General features: G+C 42.8%; 1 protein-coding gene across 1 annotated transcript; it reads right to left on the minus strand.

The window, feature by feature from the left end:
• Positions 1 to 1,246: 1,246 nt before the first annotated feature.
• Positions 1,247 to 19,797, minus strand: phldb2a (pleckstrin homology-like domain, family B, member 2a). Its single transcript, XM_056411625.1, has 17 exons — positions 19,639 to 19,797; positions 17,553 to 17,669; positions 16,055 to 17,019; positions 15,656 to 15,961; positions 12,351 to 12,485; positions 12,061 to 12,198; positions 10,898 to 11,044; positions 9,640 to 9,750; positions 9,463 to 9,552; positions 9,235 to 9,366; positions 7,740 to 7,839; positions 6,525 to 6,714; positions 5,345 to 5,435; positions 5,122 to 5,268; positions 4,806 to 5,022; positions 2,779 to 2,864; positions 1,247 to 2,646 (listed from the first exon to the last, which is right to left on the minus strand). The coding sequence occupies exons 2-17, from the start codon at positions 17,605 to 17,607 to the stop codon at positions 2,506 to 2,508; spliced, it is 3,051 nt and encodes a 1,016-aa protein (XP_056267600.1). The 5' UTR covers positions 17,608 to 17,669; positions 19,639 to 19,797; the 3' UTR covers positions 1,247 to 2,505.
• Between the last annotated feature and the right edge of the window lie 2,224 nt (positions 19,798 to 22,021).

The following is a 22,021-nucleotide window of genomic DNA, read 5'->3' on the forward strand; positions in this document are numbered from 1 at the left end:
TAGAGAGGTGACACAAAAAGAGCGTCTCGAAGGAGAAAAACACGAGGATTTGACCCCCCCCCTCCCTAACCCCCCATCAGGTACCAGAACATACAGGGGAGGGAACACTTCCCCCCCCAGGCTCAAACACAACACGGATCATTTCCTCTCTGGGTAACACCTGCGATTTGGGATGAAAAGGTAAAAAAAAAAAAAAAAAAATCTGAAACAAGAGAAAAAAGAGACGCCTGAAGTTTGGCGACGAGGCCTCACGCATCGTGACGCGGCGCGGCGACTTGGAATCATTCTCCATATTTTACAGGAAACTGCTGGTTTGAATCTTGTATTTTTTTTTTTTCCAAAGAGAACAAATCCGAAGCGGACATAATCAGTGAATGCTCCCCTTTGTCGACATCCATCCACATGATGCTTCCATTACTCTGGTATGAGGGACAACAGCCCTGAGTGGAAAGTACAACAAAGGAACACGTTGGAATAATATTGTAGAAGCTGTTTTCAGAGTGCAAGGTGGTTTGTGTGTCTTGAAGTCCACCCTCCTCCTCCTCCTCCTCTTCCTCCTCCTCCTAAAGATGTTCTATAAAGAACACGTAGAGCACTCAGACCACCCTGGCTCTCTATGGTCTGCATGTGTTTGTCTGCTTCTGCCTCTGGAGACCATAGATGCGCCTCTTTAGAGCCAAATTTAGCTCGCTTCATTCTGCGTTTCCATGCCAACCCCACTAGGTCAACCAATGAGAGGCTGCGAGTGTCGAGAGGAGGAGGGGTTAACAAACACGAGGAGAGTACACATGTTAATATATATCGGAACGATTATTATTCATGCGCCATTTAATGTGGAGTTATTGAATCGCAGCCCGTTAGATCATCATAACAATGATTCACTGTCATGTTGAGATTATTTAAAGATAATCTCATTTGTTTCTGAACTTCTTTTTTTTTGCAATGACCTGAGCTGAACCAGGTTTTATAGAAATAAAATCATAACACATTCTGAATTCTGTGATGTAGTGATAGCGAATACACACATCCTGCTCACCTATGCAAATAGGCTAAAAGAGAAGTATGTATAAGTATTGAAAAAAGGCGTAATATTGCATTCCCAGAAGATCTGAGACATTAATAAGGCCTTTGATTACAATGATACATTGCAACAGTATAACAATAAAGCTATGGTACTCAATATACAAAGTCGAACTAAAAAGAGAAAATTCATCAAGTAAAGTCAAGAAATCACTAAGATTCATAATCAATATTTTTTTCTTTATTCATATTGAAACATGAGAAAATGTCAATTATAACAAAATAACTGTAGCAAAGAGTCGATTAAAAGTGTTTATATACAAAAATATTCTATATGAAATGCATAACAAATACTAATATGTCTATATATATATATATATATATATAAATGCAGTAATGTGTTTGGTTTTAAGGCAGCTGAGACGTCAACACGACAGATACCTCCTCCCCTCCAGGATATAAGAATCAACTCCTCTGCAACGCCATCAACAAACAGCCGGTCACGTGACCTTTCATTCTCAAGTACAGTCTCGAAAAGAGTCGAAGAACATGAAGATCAAACATTATGGATTTGACAAAAACATTCAAAGGTGCTCTGAAAGGGAATTTCTGTTTAAAAGTAAATATTACATTGATACGCATGTGTTTATAAATGTACATATTTGATAGATATATAAGCATGATATGGATCATTGATGAATATGGGCCTGTCGTGCCCAGGGCATGACGTCATTTCAGTGCAATGACTCTGCACTGAGGACCTCTGGTGGTGAAAACACAGCACGGCGTCTATAGTCTACTGCACAGTGGGAGGCTTGAAGCTCAGTACAAGTGGGATTTGGGCAGATTATTCATAACAACTACTAATAATTCATAACAATAAAACCTTTAAAGTGACTGTAATTGTTTGTCTTGCATGACTGAAGTATGCACATGTGAAGAAAAGCCCAAATTAGGACTTTTACTGCAATAAAAGTGACACAAAAAGACATGTGTGTGGTTTTAAGGGAATAAAGATGGTGGACATTCATCCATGCTTTAAAAAAAAAGAAAAAGCAGACAAATAATATGCAAAATAATACTCTAATTACAATATAGAAATCATATTTGAAACAGACAGATTGCGTGATCTTGTCAAATGGAAAAGATTGGGAAGAAGGGAAGAGAACATGTCGGATATATGTACATTACATAAGGCGAGGTTATAGAAAAGCTGATCAGCATCTGTCATAAACAAGCGGCATCAAGTTTTAACTGAAAAAAAACACAACATAAAAAGGAGAGTATGAAAAAAAAACTCCTAAATAAATTCAGATTTTATTTTCTGGCGTTCTCTTGGTACAAAAACAACTAAATAGCTTAATTATGAAACCTGCGTTGCACTTGTTTTTGAAAAGTGTGCTTTTGAGTACGAGTTGTAGGCTGAAAAAATATAAAAGAAGTGTAAACAGAAGTTCATTTTAGGGTGCGTGGCCCCCCGATGTGTCACACCATGAAGTGCATGTGTCCTTCAGCCCCCATCACCATCACGTCCATCCAGATCCGCATGGCCTCGGGAGACGGAGCCACCATGTAGTACACCCGGTCGTGGGTCTTCACGCTGAACGTCAGCGACGGGTTCGGGCTCTTGGGAAAGCAGAAAGGGAAACATTTAAAGTAAAAAAAAAAAAAACAAGAGCGGTGAGACGATTTACGTGTGGAAAAGAAAAGAAAATGAGGCGCGTGGGCTGAAGATGACAGACGCATGAAGAGACTCACTTTGTGTGCGTTCTTCAGATGGTCGTAGTACACCTCCTCGATGGCCTGGAAGTAGATGACTCCCTTCACCTTGGTCTCGTGTTTGTCTGCGGCGGAGAATAATAAACAGACCCCGCCCCCACCAGGGTGATCACAGCTCGCTCTCAGCTTCAGAAGTGACATCACTGTCGTCTCACATCTTAAATTCAATTAAATTGCCTTTATTTTATATATAGCCCAGGATCACAAATTACGAATTTGCCTCACATACGACATCCCTGACCTTTGACCTCACATCGGATCTGGAAAAACTCCCAAGAAATCGAAAAAAAACCCTCTTTCACAGGGAGGAACATTATCTAATGCTGATGCAACTGTATATACAGTACATATATATATATATATATACATATAAAAACATATACATATATGTATATAAATACATATATATATATACATATTTATATATATATATATCTATATCTATATATATACATATATATATACATAATATCACTGTCGTCTCAAATCCTAAATTAAATTGACTTTATTTTATATATAGCCCATTATATATATATACATATATATACATATTTATATATACATATATATATATATAATATCACTGTCGTCTCACATCTTAAATTAAATTTATATAAATATATATATATACATATAAATATATATATATATATAAATATATATATATATATACATATAAATATATATATATATATAAATATATATATACATATATATAATATCACTGTCGTCTCACATCTTAAATTCAATTCAATTGACTATTTTATATATAGCCCAATACCACAAATTACGAATTTGCCTCACATACGACATCCCTGACCTTTGACCTCACATCGGATCTGGAGAAACTCCCAAGAAATAAAAAATAAAACTCTTTCACAGGGAGGAACATTATCTAATGCTGATGCAACTGTATATACAGTACATATATATATATATATACATATAAAAACATATATATACGTATATATATACATATAAAAACATATATATATATACATATATGTATATAAATACAGATATATATACATATTTATATATATATATATCTATATATATACATATATATATACATAATATCACTGTCGTCTCAAATCCTAAATTAAATTGACTTTATTTTATATATAGCCCATTATATATATATACATATACTGTATATACATATATATACATATATATATATATATATAATATCACTGTCGTCTCACATCTTAAATTCAATTCAATTGACTTTATTTTATATATAGCCCAATACCACAAATTACGAATTTGCCTCATATACGACATCCCTGACCTTTGACCTCACATCGGATCTGGAGAAACTCCCAAGAAAAAAAGAAAAGAACTCTTTCACAGGGAGGAACATTATCTAATGCTGATGCAACTGTATATACAGTACATATATATATATATATATACATATAAAAACATATATATATATACGTATATGTACATATACATATATATATACATATAAAAACATATATATTTACATTTATGTATATAAATACATATATATATATATACATATTTATATATATATCTATATATATACACATATATATATTAGTGCTGTGAAAAATAACGCGTTAACTCAGTTAATTCAATTACAGGTTTAACTAGTTTTTTTTTTTTTACGCATTTAACGCATGCGCAGAATGAGCTTCCAATCCGTCTGTTGTTGGTCGTCTCTCCAGCAGCGTGTCATTCTGTCTCTACGTGTCGCGTTAACACGACTCCGATCTCCGTCTCGCGCGCCGCAGAGCTCGGATGCCGGCATGTGCGCGCACATCAGGACGAAAACAAGTCACTTGCACCCCCCCCCCCCCCCCACAAATTACGAATTTGCCTCACATACGACATCCTTGACCTTTGACCTCACAGGGGAAACTCCCAAGAAATCGAGAAAAAACAACCTCTTTCACAGTGAAGAACCCTTCAGGAGAGCAACAGAGGAGGATCCCCAGATGTCATGTGACCAGAGTCCCACGAACACAACCGCTCACCTGCGTAGTACGTGAGCGTCCTGCGGTTCTGGTCGAAGACGAACCAGCGCTTCTTCCAGGTCTTGATCTTTCCTCCCATCTTGACCAGGAAGCCCCGGCACGTCTTATCGGTGACGGCCAGCTGGAAGCAGGCGTCCGGGCTGTGTCCGGCCGCCTCGATGTGGCCGTGGAGATCGAAGTCGTCCTTCCTCACGGGGAGGTAGCGAGTCAGCCGCGACTACGGAGAGAGAGAGAGAGGAGGGAGGGATGGAGGGATGGAGGGATGGAGGGATGGAGGGAGTCTTCACGCGATGCTCCTGAGGGTCAGATGTAATACCTGCGACCGCTGCTTCTCCCGCAGCTTCACTTCTCTCTCCACCATCTTCTGCCTCCTGCTCGTCTCCTCCTGCAGCCGTTTCTCCAGCTCCTCCCTCCTCCGCCGCTCCTCCTCCAGAGCGTGCCGGCGCATCTCCATCTCGCGCTCCTGCACACGGCCACACGGTGTAAACGCCCATGTGTGTGTGTGTGTGTTCAGACAGGAGGTGGTGTGTGGGGGTTACCCGATGCTCCAGGAGGCGCTGCTTCTCCACCTGGGCCTCTCGGAGGAGGCGCTCCATCTCCTCGATCTTCGCCATGTTGGAGGTGCTGGCGCTGATGGAGAAGGAGAACACACGAGGTCTCAGGTGAGGAGACGCAGACACGGGGAGGAGATCCCGCCTGACTGTCATGAGCTGAAACATCATAACATACAGCTTGACAACCAACAATAACAATAACAACAACAACAACAATAATCATATGTTTCTTCTTTTTCATTCTTTTCTGTCTTCTTCATCTTCTCCTTCTTCTTCTTCTTCCCTCCTTCTCCTCATTCTTCTTCTTCCTTCTCCTCTTCTTATTGTCCTTCTTCTTCTCCTTCTTCTGCTTCTTCTTCTTCCCTCCTCCTCCTCCTCCTCCTTCATCTTCTCCTTTTCTTCTTCTTCTTCTTAGTATTATTATGCTCCTTCTCCTTCTTATTGTACTTCTTCTTCATCTTCTTCATCTTCTCCTTCTTGTCCTTCTTCTTGTCCTTCTTCTTCTCCCTTTCCCATTCTCCTTTTCTTCTTGTTCTTGTTCTTCTTCTTCTTCTTCTACTGCTTCTCCTTCTTATTGTCCTTCTTCTTCTCCTTCTTGTTCTTCTCTCCTCTTCCTTCTCCCATTCTCCTCCTTTCTTCCTCACACACATGTAACTCTTTGTCCTCTGACCTGGAGATGACTTCTTCTTCATCTTCTTCTCCTCCTCCTCCTTCTTCATCTTCTCCTTCTTCTTCTTCTTCTTCTCCTCCTCCTCCTTCATCTTCTCCTTCTTCTCCTCCTTCTCCTTCTTCCTCACACACATGTAACCCTTTCACGCGTTCTGACCTGGAGATGTCTTCTTCTTCTTCTTCTTCTTCTTCTTCTTCATCTTCTTCTCCTCCTTCTTCTCCTCCTTCTCCTTCTTCCTCACACACATGTAACCCTTTCACGCGTTCTGACCTGGAGATGACTTCTTCTTCATCTTCTTCTCCTCCTCCTCCTTCTTCATCTTCTCCTTCTTCTCCTCCTTCTCCTTCTTCCTCACACACATGTAACCCTTTCACGCGTTCTGACTTGGAGATGTCTTCTTCTTCTTCATCTTCTTCTTCTTCATCTCCTCCTCCTCCTTCTTCTCCTCCTTCTCCTTCTTCCTCACACACATGTAACCCTTTCACGCGTTCTGACCTGGAGATGTTGTCGGGGGAGCAGGCGGAGAAGCTGGTCTCCAGGCTGTCGGAGCTGTCCACGCTGACGGTGTCGGAGGTCTGGCTGTGGTCCGGGTAGCTGAAGGAGTCCAGGAACACGCCGGGCTCCGACACCACCCGGCTGCAGTAATCCCCTCTTCTCTGTCGGTCCTCGGTCATGTGGCTGATGACTGCTCACAGGAGATGAGAATATGACAGTAAGAACGTTAGAAATAAACACGGCGTGCACCATATGCTGAATATGTGCACTATAGCAACCCCAGATAGTTTATGTTTATATCTCCGCGTTATTTTATGTTCATTTTATCTGTTTACTGTTTTGTCTAACTTATTACCAATAGTACCAGGTCTTAACCCTCCTATTACCTTTGGGGTCAATTTGACCCCATTCAATGTTTGACGTCTCTAAAAAAAGGATTGACATAATTTTTTTTGCTTCATATTTCATGAATTTCCCTAATTTATTGGGGACAACTGAGAAAACATAAAATTCACATGATGATATGTTTTCAATGTCCTGTACACAACCTACACAATATCGTTTCCCAAGTTTAAGTGTCAGGTACGTTATGTTTGTTTGTTGACTACCTAAACAGCCTTTTAAATCAATAAAAAAGTTGATATTTACCTTCGCAGAACTCAAAATGCATTAAACCGAATCGCATGAAATTTGGTGGGATGATTGGTTATTATCCGGGGACCATTTGATTAGATTTTGGGATCGACCGGGTCAAAGGTCAAGGTCAAGGTCATGAAAAGGTCAACATCTTCTTTTTACCATAGCGCGGTCAAATTTCTATCCAATTGGCATGCAACTAATGCCAAAATGTTCATAATTCAATGCCCAATCTTGTGATATGCGAAGGTATGCGCTCTACCGAGTGCCCGTTCTAATTCTTATATGTTTTACACAGTGAAAAACAGCCTGGGGTCAAATTGACCCCAAAGAACACCGATGCGTACAAGTTGTGTTCAGGACATTGAAAACATATCATGTGAAGTTTATGTTTTCCCAGTTGTCCCCAATAAATTAGGGAAATTCATGAAATATGAAGCAAATGAAATTATGTCAATAATTTTTTTAGAGACGTCAAACATTGAATGGGGTCAAATTGACCCCAAAGGTCATAGGAGGGTTAAAGCCGGCCACGTGGGCGTGATGCAGACACGCGGCGCGGCGGACACAGCGACTCACTCTTGGGCGGGCGGCGGGCGCTCAGGTCCCGGGGCGAGAAGCTGAAGCCTTGTGGGACGACGCTGCCACAGCTGGAGCTCTGGGACAGAGGCAGGTGGGCCTGGAGGAGGAGAGAGACGGTCAGGGTCGACCTCCGCGACCTTCACGCCCGGCGAGCCGGACGCCAGAATGAAATGGAGAGTTCGGTCTGGGTGGATCGTTCTCCAGAGACAGAAATGATTCTGGATACAAGTAATGAGGAGCGGTGGAAAAACCTTTTAACTGCAGAAACACAACAGGAAGTCTCTCACGTCTTCCACCGGGAAATAAAACACAGATCGGACTGTTTCGTAAATAAAAACAGATTATCATTATGGTACTACTTTACCTAAAGTATTACTTATGGTACTACTTATAGTACTTATATTACTTATGGTATTACTCATAGTATTACTTATAGTACTTATAGTATTACTTATAGTATTACTTATGATATTACTTATGATATTACTTATATTACTTATGATATTACTCATAGTATTACTTATAGTTTTACTTACAGTATTACTTATAGTATTACTTATGATATTACTTATGATATTACTTATAGTATTACTTATAGTATTACTTACGGTACTTATGGTATTTTTAAAGTTTGGCTTTCTTTGAGAAACTTTACTTTCTTGATTCTTGTTGTTCTGAGTTTGGTGGTTTAATTCACTTATTGTAAATCACTTTGGATCGAAGCGTCTGCTAAAGGACATTCAATGCAAAGTAATAACAACGAGGACTAGTTATGATATCTTATCTTTCCCTTATATCTATATAGTCATATCTCTGTGTCTGTCCACGGATAATCTCACATTGTGATGAACTCCACGATGAGTTGAGTGAACAGTGACGGCGACATGCTCCGGGACCTCCAGCGGTGGCAGTGACTCACACACTTGTCATTTACCGCCTGCTGACTCCTCCCACGCTGCTCCTCACGGGCCCCCAGCCGGCCCCCCAGGGGCCACTAATGACAACACAGCTGAGTGCAGCTGCTGCTCAGTGCCAAGAGACGCAGTTTGGGGGCGAAATAGGTCACGTTTGATGTTTTTTTCCTGACGTTGTGTTTGGCTAACAGCTAACATAACTAGCACACACACACACACGTACACACACACGCATACACACTCGGCCGCTGCTACTCGTGCAGACAAGTTTGCTGCAATTTGATTGGATGAGCCGATTGCTTTGGGTGCATTGGTTCTTGTTTTTGGGGTTTGACTGACGTGTGTTTTATGACGTCTTACAACCCCATAAGAATCGGGAAGGAGGGGGGTTAGACAATTATGGGATGTGTTCATTCAATCGTACAGAGTACAGCGGTGGTTGTTTGGACACCTGGAAAAGATCTGCACTCGCCTGAAGGCACCTTTCTGGGTGTCGCTGCGAGGGCCTCTCGACCAGAGAATCACAGGGTGCGTTAAATAAGATGAATACGGAGTTATTTCAAGCATCCAACGATCACCTTGGGAGGAAGCGTGCGCCCCAGGGATCGGCCGTAAGAGGCGAGGAGCTGCTGGCTCCTCTTGTGAGGTAGGCTGTCGCTCGGGTGGCAGGAGTTTTCCTTGTTGCTTCTTCTCCTTTCCTTCAGAGAGCGCTGCAGTGAGGACACAAATCAGAGACATTGACACTTTGATCCTTCATAGATATGTAAATAATAGTAATATAAAGTGCCATTATAGCTGTAGCTGACCTCGATCATGGCTACGGGGTTGTTGGTGAAGCTCGTCCCCTCGGACAGCTCCGCATACTTTCCTTCCAAAGACGCCAGTTTCTCTCTCTCCTGCAGACATCAGGGATAAGATCTTCAATAAGTAAATTTATTCCGTTATTTTAACGTTTATATATCAAAGAGGGTTTTTCTTTTTACCTTCTGGAGCATGATAAGCAAATTGTTTTTCTCCCTCTGGAAGTTCTCCCTTTCTTGTTGAGCCTGTACGTTGATCTGTGACGACTGCTTCTTCAGCGTCACGAGTCTTTCCTGCAAAGAAAAACAACACAATGTCAATACAAAATATCAACACACAATATTTGTATTTTATTTATATATATATATATATATATAAACATTTTATATATATGTATATATATATATGTATTTATTTCTTTGAAATATATATATTTATATATATATATATAGCTTTTTAGAATATATATATATCTTTTTTAATATACATATTAAAAAATATATATATTTATATATTTATTTATTTATATATATATGTATATATCTTTTTAAAATATACATATATATTTTTAAAATATATTTGTATTTATTTATTTATTTATATTTAATTTGTTTTATGTTTTTTGTTGTATGTCTGACACTTTGTTTAATGTGCTAGTGCTTGTCTTGACCAGGACACTCTTGGAAAGGAGGTTAAATACATTTTTAAAAATAAATAAATATCCTGCGATGTTATAAATCAAGTCATGTTTTCACATTACCAGATGCAGCACATGCGTTTTATTATAAAGCAGCAGCAGAAAGAACAAGAGTGCATTCTAATTTTGGGATATACAACATTTCTACATCTTCTTGACATTAATTTCACACCCTCACCCTGTTTGTGTCCCCTCTCTTTGGAATTGATTAAACAAATTAAATTCTTTGTTTATTAGTACGCAAAAAGTATTTCATGCTTACCAGTGTTGCTGTTTCTCGTAATTAGTTCATGCTTTGTGCTGCATTGAGCTTTATTTTCATGCACAAACCTGGAGTAAGATGAACGACAACAAACCACAATGTAGTAAAAAAGAAAGTGGAAAAAAGCCAATATTTAAAATGATCACCACAAAAACTTTTTCTCCAGAGTTGAAATGTGCTTTAACGGATCTTTTATTTTATATGATTGGTCAGATTGAGATCAGATTAAATGCATTTTATCTGATAATATAAGAAACTTTGTTTTTTTCCATGAGTATTAACCTCTTATATGAGAACAGGGCTATTTCTTTGAGCCTGAAATATGAGAGCAAGACTTACTTTCTGTCATAATTTCCCCAAAATACAGTCGTTTCTTAGACCATAAATATGCCTTACTGGAAGTTAGACATTTAAAAGCATTACCTCGGACGTTGGACATGCATCACGTGCGCCCCTAACAGACGTCCTCTCGATCCCGTACCTTGCGTGCGACTGCGACGCGCTGACACTCGGCGATCTCTCTCAGAATCTCTCGGCTCTGATCGTCTTTTTCTTCGCCCTGATTAATTTCCCTTTCCAGCTTCTGAAACTCCAAATGCTCCATACTTTGGGTCTGCTCTCCAGAGTCCTGAAAAACAACACAGACGCACACATAGAAGCCCAATATAACTTCTGGATACATTGTGCATGCCTGTGTGGAAATGGAACCACTTCTGGTGGTATTTAGCTCTTTTTTTAATGCAAATTAAAATGTAAGCATTTCACTTCTTCCATTTAAGGATTCAAGGTGATTTATTTCTACACCAAATTGGAGTCAGATGCGCCGACAGATCTTTTTTTTTTACACATGGAAACTATTTAGGGGCCCTTCCCAATTGCGGGTGTAAAGAAAACCAAGGGGGAAAAAACTAAAGTTTGAATGTGAGATAGGAAGTAAAGGTAAAGGTCTCACAAACGACAAGACAGATGATAAAAGGTGCAAATACATATATATATATATGTGTGTATATATATATATATACACATATATTATTTTTTATTTTCTTTGTTATTTTTCTTTATTTTATATTAATGTTCTGATTTATTTGATTATAATAATTTAGAATCGTAATATATAAACATGTTTTGCTTCTACCTCTACCTTTTCAGTCTTTCTGTTTTGTATATTATATATAATAATGTTGTATTGTATTGCAGTGATTGACTGAATACAAATTCACAACTACACAACAACAATAAAAGAACAAGAAAAAAAACACACTTAAACCACAATAAATGAGATGTGAGGTATTTGGGTTTTTCTGTGAGTCTTGACCGCTGACATGAGCTCATTCTGGGGAATGCAGAGAAATGTTTTGTCCAGTTGAGAAAACTAACTACTGCTGCATTAGGAAGTCATCTAACAGGTCTACATGCAAAAGAAAACTCTTTGTTCACTCTTGTTTTTTGAGAGTCTTAAAACAACTTGCGATGAACCACCTTGATCTGGTGTTTTAAGCATTTCCTCTTGGAAACACGATGCGTTTGTTTGGTTTTAGAAGGAACTGTAACTGAACCCCCGTTGGAGGAAGCTGTGGTTGAACTCAGCTGATCCCTTAGAGTTTGAGCTGTTGCTGTAGTATGTATGTGTATTTATTTTTTTACCTGGGGTTTCTCAGAGTTCCTCGGCTTCTCGACGCGATGAATCTTTTTCTTCAGTTGGTCCAGAAGCTCCTTCTCCCTCTCCATCAGGGTCCTCTCCGACTCCTCCTCCCCCTCCAGCAGAGCACACTCCACCTCCATCTGCAGACAGCAGCATATAGAAATGTATTGGATGCTTAAAAATATATTTTTTTAAACTATAAAATTAGATAATCAGACAAACAAAAGAGTGAAAGCAGTTGATCTTGCGCTATGAGAGCCAACAAGCGGTTTCAAGCGTCGACGTGTATCACCTCTCGGACTGACTCCTCCGTCTGGTTGTCCAGGTCTTTGATCTTCTGCTCCAGCTCCTCTATGTTGTTGACCACTTGAATCCTCTCCTCCTCGATGTGCGTTACTTCCTGTTTCAGCTGCACGCTCTCCAAGGCCTGCAGCGATGATCCGGAAGGCAACAAAATCAATTCATATTTTGTGATTTAAAAAAAATCCCCATCGTAAGTTTTTGATTAAAACCTTGGAAACTCTTTATTTTTATTTTTATCCGTCCTGTACAATAGGTCGTAAAATAATACGCCAGCCTGTAGAATCAGTTATTTTTTTGGGAATTAGGCAACAGCAGCTGCTCTTTCAACTCCGGATCGCTGACCCCAGGGTTCAGGATTCCTTTCTACTCGGTGTAATGGAAATCTCTATCAGTGAACTCCACCCCCACGTATCTCCCCGTCTACCAACATCCTACAAACATCCATTCATACTCGCAGTCGTACTTTTAAGAGATCCGGTCTCATCAGGTATATCTTTCTTTTCCAGACGATTGTGGTTCATAGTTACAGCTCTGGGATTTACAGTTTCCCCAGCGGCCCGTGAACGCTCCGCTCTTTTCCTCCTGCTCTGAGGAATGCAGGCGCTGGAAGAAAAGGGGTATCTGGAGTCTGTAAAACCTCTTGGCAGAAGGGATGGTCTCAAACTCAGGGTGTGTTTCAAAGTTGTATCTTTCATATAATAGTTTTTTTCAAAGCATCTGTTGGTGACGTGTGTGTTGATGTGTTCACTGCGTTCTGATCCTCGCATCCATTTAAGCCTCGGCGCTAAAAAAAAGTTCAAAACATCTGGAGAAACGCACGTCTGTACCATGCACATACACACGCGAGCATTCTTCCACTCCCACGCACACACACACGCCAGTGCGCACACACGAATTCTCCTAGGGGATAAAGTCATTTCCTGTTCACTCGAGGCTGAGTGCAGAAGACAAAGCGAGGACCTCTTCATTAAAACCAGACCGAACCATTAGGTCGTTACTGGGCTCCAGAGTGGGAGAAGAGACGCCACTTTTACAGAGACAGTAACTCAGCGGCACGAGAGCTGGTACAGTGGAGGGGGGGCAGGAAGGGGGAGGAGCCTGATACATCCGATAGCTATTGATTTCAGCCCCCCCTGGCGTGACCTGCAGCAGCACCCACCCACCCACCCTGGGCTCTGCTGGCAACAGTTGGTACTGCATTTATGTTTGAGTAACTTACGTTAATTTAAAATGATCACAGCACCTGGTAATCAGCTTTAAAGGACTGTATTTGTGTTGTCTTCTAACTACACACGCGTTGACACTACATGTCATCATTCACACCCATTCATACAGGGATGGCAGGGTGGTACCGTGCAAGATCACACCTCCCCATCAGGACTCTAACTCACCATCTATACCCACTGGGCTATTTGTTGTTTTTTACCCGAGGATACATCGACATGGACGAGCAGAGCTGGGGATTGAACCGCCGACCCTCTGATCGACCCACTGAGCCGCAGTCGCCACAGCTCGCCTCCATGCAGTCCCGAATAGTCGACAGGAGGTCTTGTGCAACTTTGATTTTCCTGTTTGTGTCCGAACGTAAACAGGAAATGTCCAAACTGCACATCGTAAAGCGAAGAACACTTCAGACTACGAGCCCAAATGATTTCTGAGGAGTCCGTGCCGACCCAAAGAGATTGTGCTGAATATTATCGGGGAAGAGACGCCCTGAAACCTCCACACAAGAACTTAAAGCAGCATCGCCTCCTTCAGCCTCGCCGGTTGTTTCTTCAAAGTCAGAAACAAAATATTTCTCGATAGAATTATGGATGTTTTGAATAAAATGGTGTTCACACACACACACACACACACACACACACACACACACACAGACAGACACACTCATTTGGTCTATTTGGAAACTGTGCAATCTGCATCACATTTTGAAGCCGTGTCCAGTGGAAAAGGGGGGATGGAAAGCATTTAGCCTGACATTTAAAAAGGTAAACACACTGTAAACAGTCTGATACACTGCATTCCACAGTCACATGACTTTATGGAGGTTTAAAATGTGTTTTTTTCAAAGCAGACATGTTGACTTTCCATAGTAGGAGGAGCCCGTGTGTTGAGTTCCAGGTTCCCAGTCAGCCTTGACGGTGTGAACCTAAAGCCAACACCAGGATCCTCAACCCGAAGCAGCTGAAGGAATCAGATGTTATCCTTTTCATCTCGTACGCGTGATAATTACCTGCTGAGAATCAAACACCTCTGGGTGGTTTTTACACCTCGTTATTTTGGTGCAAGAATTCACTGGTTTATTCTCAGCTCGGTGTCAGTCAACCCGATTTCTAGCTGCGTCTGTTTTCAGCTCCACAAACTGCACCGAGATGAGCAGAACCGACCGTAAAGCTTTATTCATGCAGCTCTATCTGCCATTCTGTCACAAAATGCAGAACAATATGTCGTATTATATACACTATATAGCAGGCACGTGCACAGATCGACCCCTAGTGGTGCTCAAGCTCCTCCCCTTTTGCCCTGGATGAGAAAAGTGCCCTTTCTGCTGGAGACACATTTTTTTCTTCATTAATAAGTATTTAAGAATAAAAATGACTCTCTCTGTCATCAATTCCCCCCAAATGTGTTTTGGTATCTGACGGGGCGGTTATTTGAGTTATTGTGAGAATTTCGCTCCTCCCTCCTCCTCCTCCTCCTCCTCCTCCTCCTCCTCCTCCTCGCTCGTATATTATATGGCATTTTTCACGCCTATCATTTTGTACATTAAAATAAATTGTAATAGAAAACATGTCATTTTGTTCAGCTCTCATGTGTCTCACGACACAATGTGTATCAGTTGTTGCTAACTTCAAGTCACAGTGATCAATAGATAAATCATTTTGGTGATGGTGCCCTTTTTTGGGGGGTTTGAGCACCTGGCCCCCGACATGTCTGTGCACGTGCCTGTTATATAGTACTACTGTAGCTATACGTGGTATAACATGTCTTTGTATTTTTGATTTGACTCATTAAATGTATTCAAAGTTGAAATACTAATCAATTAAATCATCTTATGGAGTATTTGAAAACAAAAATCATCCCATCTAGTAGTTACGATGCTTAAATGTACAATTAAGTTCATAAAAATGCAGGAAAAGTTGCCGTTTTATTCCTTTAAATGCTTATTGAGGAACATGTCACTGCATTTCGTACATTTCCAGTAAAACTGGGATTTAAAATGAATTCCTGTCTCCTTATAATTTGCCAATGTCCTCACCCTGACCTGATGTTCGTGACTGTGGATGACCTCACCTTGGCTCTGTGGCGGCTGGAGGGCGAGGCGGCGCTGCTGCTGAGGCTCACGGCCGGCGAGTTGGACCTGGCCTCCCGGTAGACGCTCTGCGGCCGCTGGCCGGCCTGCTGCTCCTCGGCGCGGTGGAAGTCTCTGGCTTTGCTCTCCGGGGCGCCGCCGCCGGGCGAGTCGGAGAACACCGACTCGTCGTCCGACACCTGCAGCTTCTCCAGCTCCTTGTTGATCTTCTGCAGGTCGGACGCCGCCGAGCCCGCCGGCTCTCTCTCGGTGCAGAGGTTCAAGATGGTCTCCAGACGCTGGCACTCCTGGAGACAACGGGTGACACGCGTGTCATCATCTCACAACGTGTTTTTTTTACTGTTTGCTCCGAAGAATCGGGGGTCGGAACATAAACTCACCAATCGCTGCACTTTCTGCTCCCTGAGTCGCTCGTCTCTCTGGTGCAGGTGGTAATCCCTCAGCTCCTCTTTGCCATTCAGAGAGCTGATGCTGCCCACTCTCTGACCTGGACTCAGACCTCCCTTCCCGAAGGACAACCTCCCCTCTCCGAAGCCCAGATCCAAGCCCGTCCCATCCATCTCGACACCCAGAGAGCTCAGGGAGATCAGGCTGGACCTCCTGGGCGTGATGGGCATGCTGGCCGGCACCGTCACATCTGGCGGCTGCTCCAGGGAGGAGAGACTACGCCGCTGCCCCGCCGAGCCTCTGTGGGACCCCGCCGAGTGTCGTTGCGACGGCAGCGACAGAGCCGGGGGCTCGGCGGCGTTGTGGAGCCGCGGCAGAGAACGACTGTGCATCCCCAGGCTGGTGAGGGAGCCGGTGGAGTACTTCCTCTGCCGGGCGTCTCCTCCCGCTTTGCTCTGGGAGTAGAGCCTGCGGCTCATGCGAGGGCTGGACGGCACGCTGGCCGCGCCGCTTTTGACCCGGGGAGAGCGAGGCGGGGGCTGCTGCCCGTAGGAGAGCACGGGGCCGCCGTCGGCCGCGTGGGAGAGGACCAGGCTGTCTTGCGACAGGTGGCGAGCGTGGGAGTGACGGAGGAAGCCGTTGGAGCTCGGCTGGCGTTCCCCTTGGCGGGGCGACGGAGGCACGCTGCCGCCGGACACGTAGGACAGCGACCTGGAGGCCGACGGGGGGCGATCCGCGTTGCCGAGGATCGACAGCGGCCTGGCGGACTGGGATCCGGCAGGTGACGGCGGCACGCTGAGGTATTTGCGGCTGCACTCGGCCGCCCTCAAGCTGGCCTCCAGGGCGCTCTTCCTGCGCTGCAGCGTCTCCATGAGGTCCTGAAGCTCGGCCTTGGAGCGAGAGCCCCTGAGCAACGACTCGCCCACCGAGCCGCCGCCGCCGCCGCTCTTTACACAATCTGTAAGAAGAAAAAAAAGAAGAGAGTCGGCAGACCATGAAACCGGACCCTCTTTTTGGACTATGTTTCAGTCTAATGGAGCCCGTTTAATAAGCACCAGCTCGGCTATCACTCATGTGCTGAGTAAGGGGGGGATTGGGGGGGGGGGGGGACCAGTGAAGAATGTACGCTCAGACAGTTCTGAGCCCAACACAAACATGGGCTCAATCAGTGGTTCAGCTTCTTCTAAAAATGGAAAAATGCTGGTGGACCAAGAGAAGCAAGAATGCATCGTAGTCTCGACGGCGAGAGAGAAACAGAGACAGAGAGAGAGAGAGAGAGAGATCACTTCCAGCCCAGGGCCCAAACATCTGAGCATGCAGTGTGTGGACAGTGTGTGGGTGAGTCATCTCGGGGCGGCTGGATGCTGAGTTTAACCCTGACTTATTCACTTTGTGTTACTTTTATTGTCTCATCTAAAAGCGGTATACATCACAGTGAGATTCAAAACTGCCGAATTACCGATTAAAAGTATCTTGAGAAAGTTGTCTCACCTGAGCTGTAGCCCAGCGTGGCCACGGCGCTCCTTTGAGGAAACATGCTGTTCATCACGTTGACCTCTGACCTCTGAGGATGCAGGAGTCAGCTGGTGCCCTGCGTGCTTTGTTTACCTGACAAGAAGAGGAGGGAAGAGGATCATCATGCGACCCGCACCGCGTGAAAGAATTAGCAACTTCTCATTGCTCTTAATATCGTCAAAAAGAGGCGGAGCTTGTGAGGAACCTGATTCACCCATTGAAATACAAATATTCTGTAGTATATATATATAAGTATGCCTTTAATATAAAACAAAAGAATTGAAGGAACATCCCGGGGAGTTGGACGCGTGCCTCGGTTCCCTCGACAAAACCTCTTACAACTCTACAACAATACCTCAATTCAAGCAGATATTTCAGATGTGCATATTTAAACAGGAGAGAGAAAATAACTTTCCGAAAGACGATAAGTAGGAAAACAGATCCAGAGGAAAGATTTTTTTAAATGCCTGGCTCAGTGTCACCAATAAAAGCCAAGTCTGAAAGTGCTCTGCAGCTCATTATTTAGTGGTTAATCTACGTTTTCAGCCTGAAGCTCGTGACCCAGCAGCCAAATACAGACAACAAAACCAAAACATGTGCACGTCATATCTGAACAGCTTCAGATTTGGCTTAATCTCACCATTTTATAGCATTATAAATGACATTGTATTGAGTATATGATTAATTTTGGTCATTATTAACAGAAAACAGCACTAATTCAGCCTCCGACAGACAACAGATGGATATTGAGCGCCCGACATTACGAAGAGAAAGTTGTTCTCTCTCTCAGAAAAGGAGCGCAACAATATATAAATCCCAAAAAAAAGAAATACATATTCAGGTCCCCACGCTGCAGGCCATAACCCAGAGAAAATACTATTATGTGTTGAGTTCCATGGATACAACAGAGGGGTTTTAAAAGTCAGATGCTGTTTCCTGAATCCACACACACACACACACACACACACACACACACACACACACACACACACACACACACACACACACACACACACACACACACACACACACACACACACACACACACACACACACACACACACACACACACACACACACACACACACACACACACACGAACACACACACAGACAGAGATGGCTGATCCCAGGTTTTCTGCTCCTGCTGTCTGGAGGCCTACAGGAAGTAGGGTGTCCTTTTACACAGTCACACAATCAATCGGTATGAGTTCATTCTCCAGACCTCCTGAAGAAGAAAAAAGAGGGGGAAAAAGAAAACCCCTTTCCTCGCATCATGGAGCAAGAGTTTTTTGTTCTGCTTCTCCCAGATTACAGCCATCATACAGACACACAGATGGAGAAATATGATATTTTGCTCGAAGTCTAATTTATAGACAAATACGATGTATTAAAAAAATTAAACAATAAAGGGATGAAGCATTCAGCTCTGTGTTTGCAAAAAGAAGTTTGCGTGAAAATCAAATTAGGCCGGCAAGTATTTGTGGTTTTTTTTAGATTATTGTTTTATTTAATCATATCCATAATGACCTAAAGGAAATAGTGATTAATACCTTTTTTCCCAAATACCCACAAGCCAAAGTGACATTTTAAAATCTGATTTAATCTGCAACTCAGTATTCAGTTTACAAAAAAAGGGAAAAAAGGAGTAAATGCAACTTTTTCGAAGACTAATCGATTAATCAACTCATTATTTTTAGTCTTAAACTCAATGCACAATCAACCGGCTCAACATCAGGCATCACACACACGAACACACACACTTAGGGGATGTATACAGTAAATGTCACCTCCCTGCAATGTGAAGTAATAAACACCAACAGCCATGATAACTGTGACACCTCAAATCCGTTTTTTTGTTCGTGCACATTTCTTTTAACACTAGTTTGCGTCATTTGATGCACATTTCGTGCATGCGCGTGCAGCCGGCTGTGCAGAGCCTTACAGTCTGGCTCCACGGCGGGACTCTCCCGCAGCATCACTGCCTGCATCACACGGACCTCCAGGAGCAAGAAGAAGACTGCCTCCACTGCTGGGTGACAAGAAAAGAAAAAGCGACTGACCTTTTGCTCTCGGTCCAATTCACATAGTTGCGCGTGAGTTGTTATTGGGGTTTTTTGCGTGTCTGTTGCTGCTGAAGTCTTCTCTCTCTCTCTCTCTCTCTCTTCTTTTTCTCTCTCTCCTCCCGTATGAAGAAAGAGTAAAACGTCTTCCTCCTGACAAAGGATCAGACAACAGGAGAGCCTCCTCTCCTCCCACCTCAACTTTGAGATCAGAGGAGGGAGAGAGAGAGAGAGAGAGAGAGAGAGAGAGGGAGAGAAAAGGCCCTGTTGCTGCCCCTCTCTGGTCGGATAGAGAATTGCTTTTATGTAGAAAGGCAACAGGGGAGAAGTGTATAAGCATAATCACCATCATAACTTTAATTATAAGCGACTTCACATGTTTGAGTACGTTTAATTCCCTTTAGCGCATATTGTTTTCATTTCTGCACATCTCTGACCTCACAGCGTCGTGTTATCTTTATAGATTATATTCCAGCACGAAACACGACAGGTTTGAGTGAGTTGCTCTGTGTACTGGTCACGTGACCCGTCTCCATTGTCTCTCACCTCCTTCTTTAAACATTCATATGTGACCTTTATTTATTTAACCAGGTAAAAATAATTATGAACCAATTCTCAAGTGATGCAAACAGCACAGATGCAATACAGTACGACAAACATGAATTAATAAATACAATGTACACTATAAAGAAGGTGGATTACTGGATGTTCTTTGTTCACTGACTCTCAGTTCTCCCTGCAGAGAGGAGTAATTCTAACAATGTGTGTTCTTCTATAGAAGAAAAGAAAGAAGAAAAGAAAAAAGGCTCAAATGTGTAAAACAATGTTGACCCTCAGATTGTTGTTTCAGCAGGAGGCCCCACCGCCGTGTTTGAGTCAGAGCCAACCCCCCCCCCCCCTCCCGGGCAGAGACCCACACAGACACAGGGAGCATAACTAATACTCCGGTCATTTTATGTTTCATAAGTGGGTTTACAAAATGAGAGAGCGAGTTCAGAGACTTAGAATGAATGAAAAAGTTTCTTTGGAAGAAAAAAAAATCCCCCTGAATCCCGCTGAATATCTAAAAGTCCAATTACATCATCGGGAGGGGGCTGCGGCGTGCGGCCTCCACCCGATGATTACTTCCAGACGCGGTGCCGGGGTCTTTGTCATAAAAACACACATACATACTGCCTCTCTCTCTCTCTCTCTCTCTCTCTCTCTCTCTCCAGGAAAATATATAAATCCTGTGAGGGTCCATTTCAAAAACTTGGGACCCCTTTTTTAAAAGTAATGCCAACACAAAGATTTAATTATCTGAAATGTTACTCCACACTTCCTGTCTCCAAACAAGGTTTCATATATATATATATATATATTAAAGGCAACCACACCACTTCTGACTTCAAACTGCTGTTGCATGTTTATGCAACGATACTGAAACCATGTGTCGGGTGAATCTGGTGATGTTGAGTGAAGACAGAGGAAAAAGAAGGGAGGAGGGGGAACAGCGTCAGATTGAGAGAGTGGGTGTGGACCATCAACTTTGATGATTGTCGGAAGGTCAGAGTCACAGACGGTTAAAGTCAACAGACACGTTTTGGGGTTAAATTGTGATCTTGGATGTCTTCAATCTGCACTTTTGAATCTCCATCTTAAACTCCGCACACCTGAAGTGCTTCAATTGGAAGATGGAGTTTCTGTGACCAGCATATGGCAACATGAGCCAGCATAAAAGCCCTTAAATGTCACGATCCGGACTTTTTGTGTTTTGTTTTGAAGGCCCTGTCTCTCGTGTCCTCTGTTTCCTTGCACTTCCTGTCCCTGTGATTGGCTGCCCTGTTGCTGATTGTTTCCTCCTGTGTGATTGCTAGCTCCGCCCTCATTGTGTCCACCTGTGTCTCGTTCCCCGCTGTCCAATCACCTGCACCTTCCCCGTGTATTTAGACCCACTCAGTTTGCTTTGTGTCGGTGTTATTGTTCAGTTCTTGTCTGACTTGTTTCCTGTAAAGGAATAAATCATCTGTGGAAACATGGTTGGCATTTGGGTCCGATCTCTCTCTGGCTACGACATCCTGACATTTAATGCAGTCACATGCTTTGTTTTTTGCTATATCCACAGTTCATATCCACGAAGAAAGGTCGTCGGCCTTTAGGGAACACGAGCTACGTCGCAGCTATCAGCTGCTGCAGGCTTTATCTCCGTGATTCACTTTAATTAGGAAATTGGCTCGCAGGTTCACTTGAAACCGTAAAAAACATGAGTCAGTGTTCAGCTGTTACTCAGACGATAACAGCTGACTTTAGTGAGTGGGAGGGAACTCTCAAGAGACACATTGGTGCAGAGAACTTATGTTTTCCATGAATGATTGGATGTCAGAGTGAAACAAACTAATGCAAC

The sequence above is a fragment of the Pseudoliparis swirei genome, chromosome 3, assembly GCF_029220125.1.
Source record: "Pseudoliparis swirei isolate HS2019 ecotype Mariana Trench chromosome 3, NWPU_hadal_v1, whole genome shotgun sequence".
NCBI lineage: Eukaryota > Metazoa > Chordata > Actinopteri > Perciformes > Liparidae > Pseudoliparis > Pseudoliparis swirei.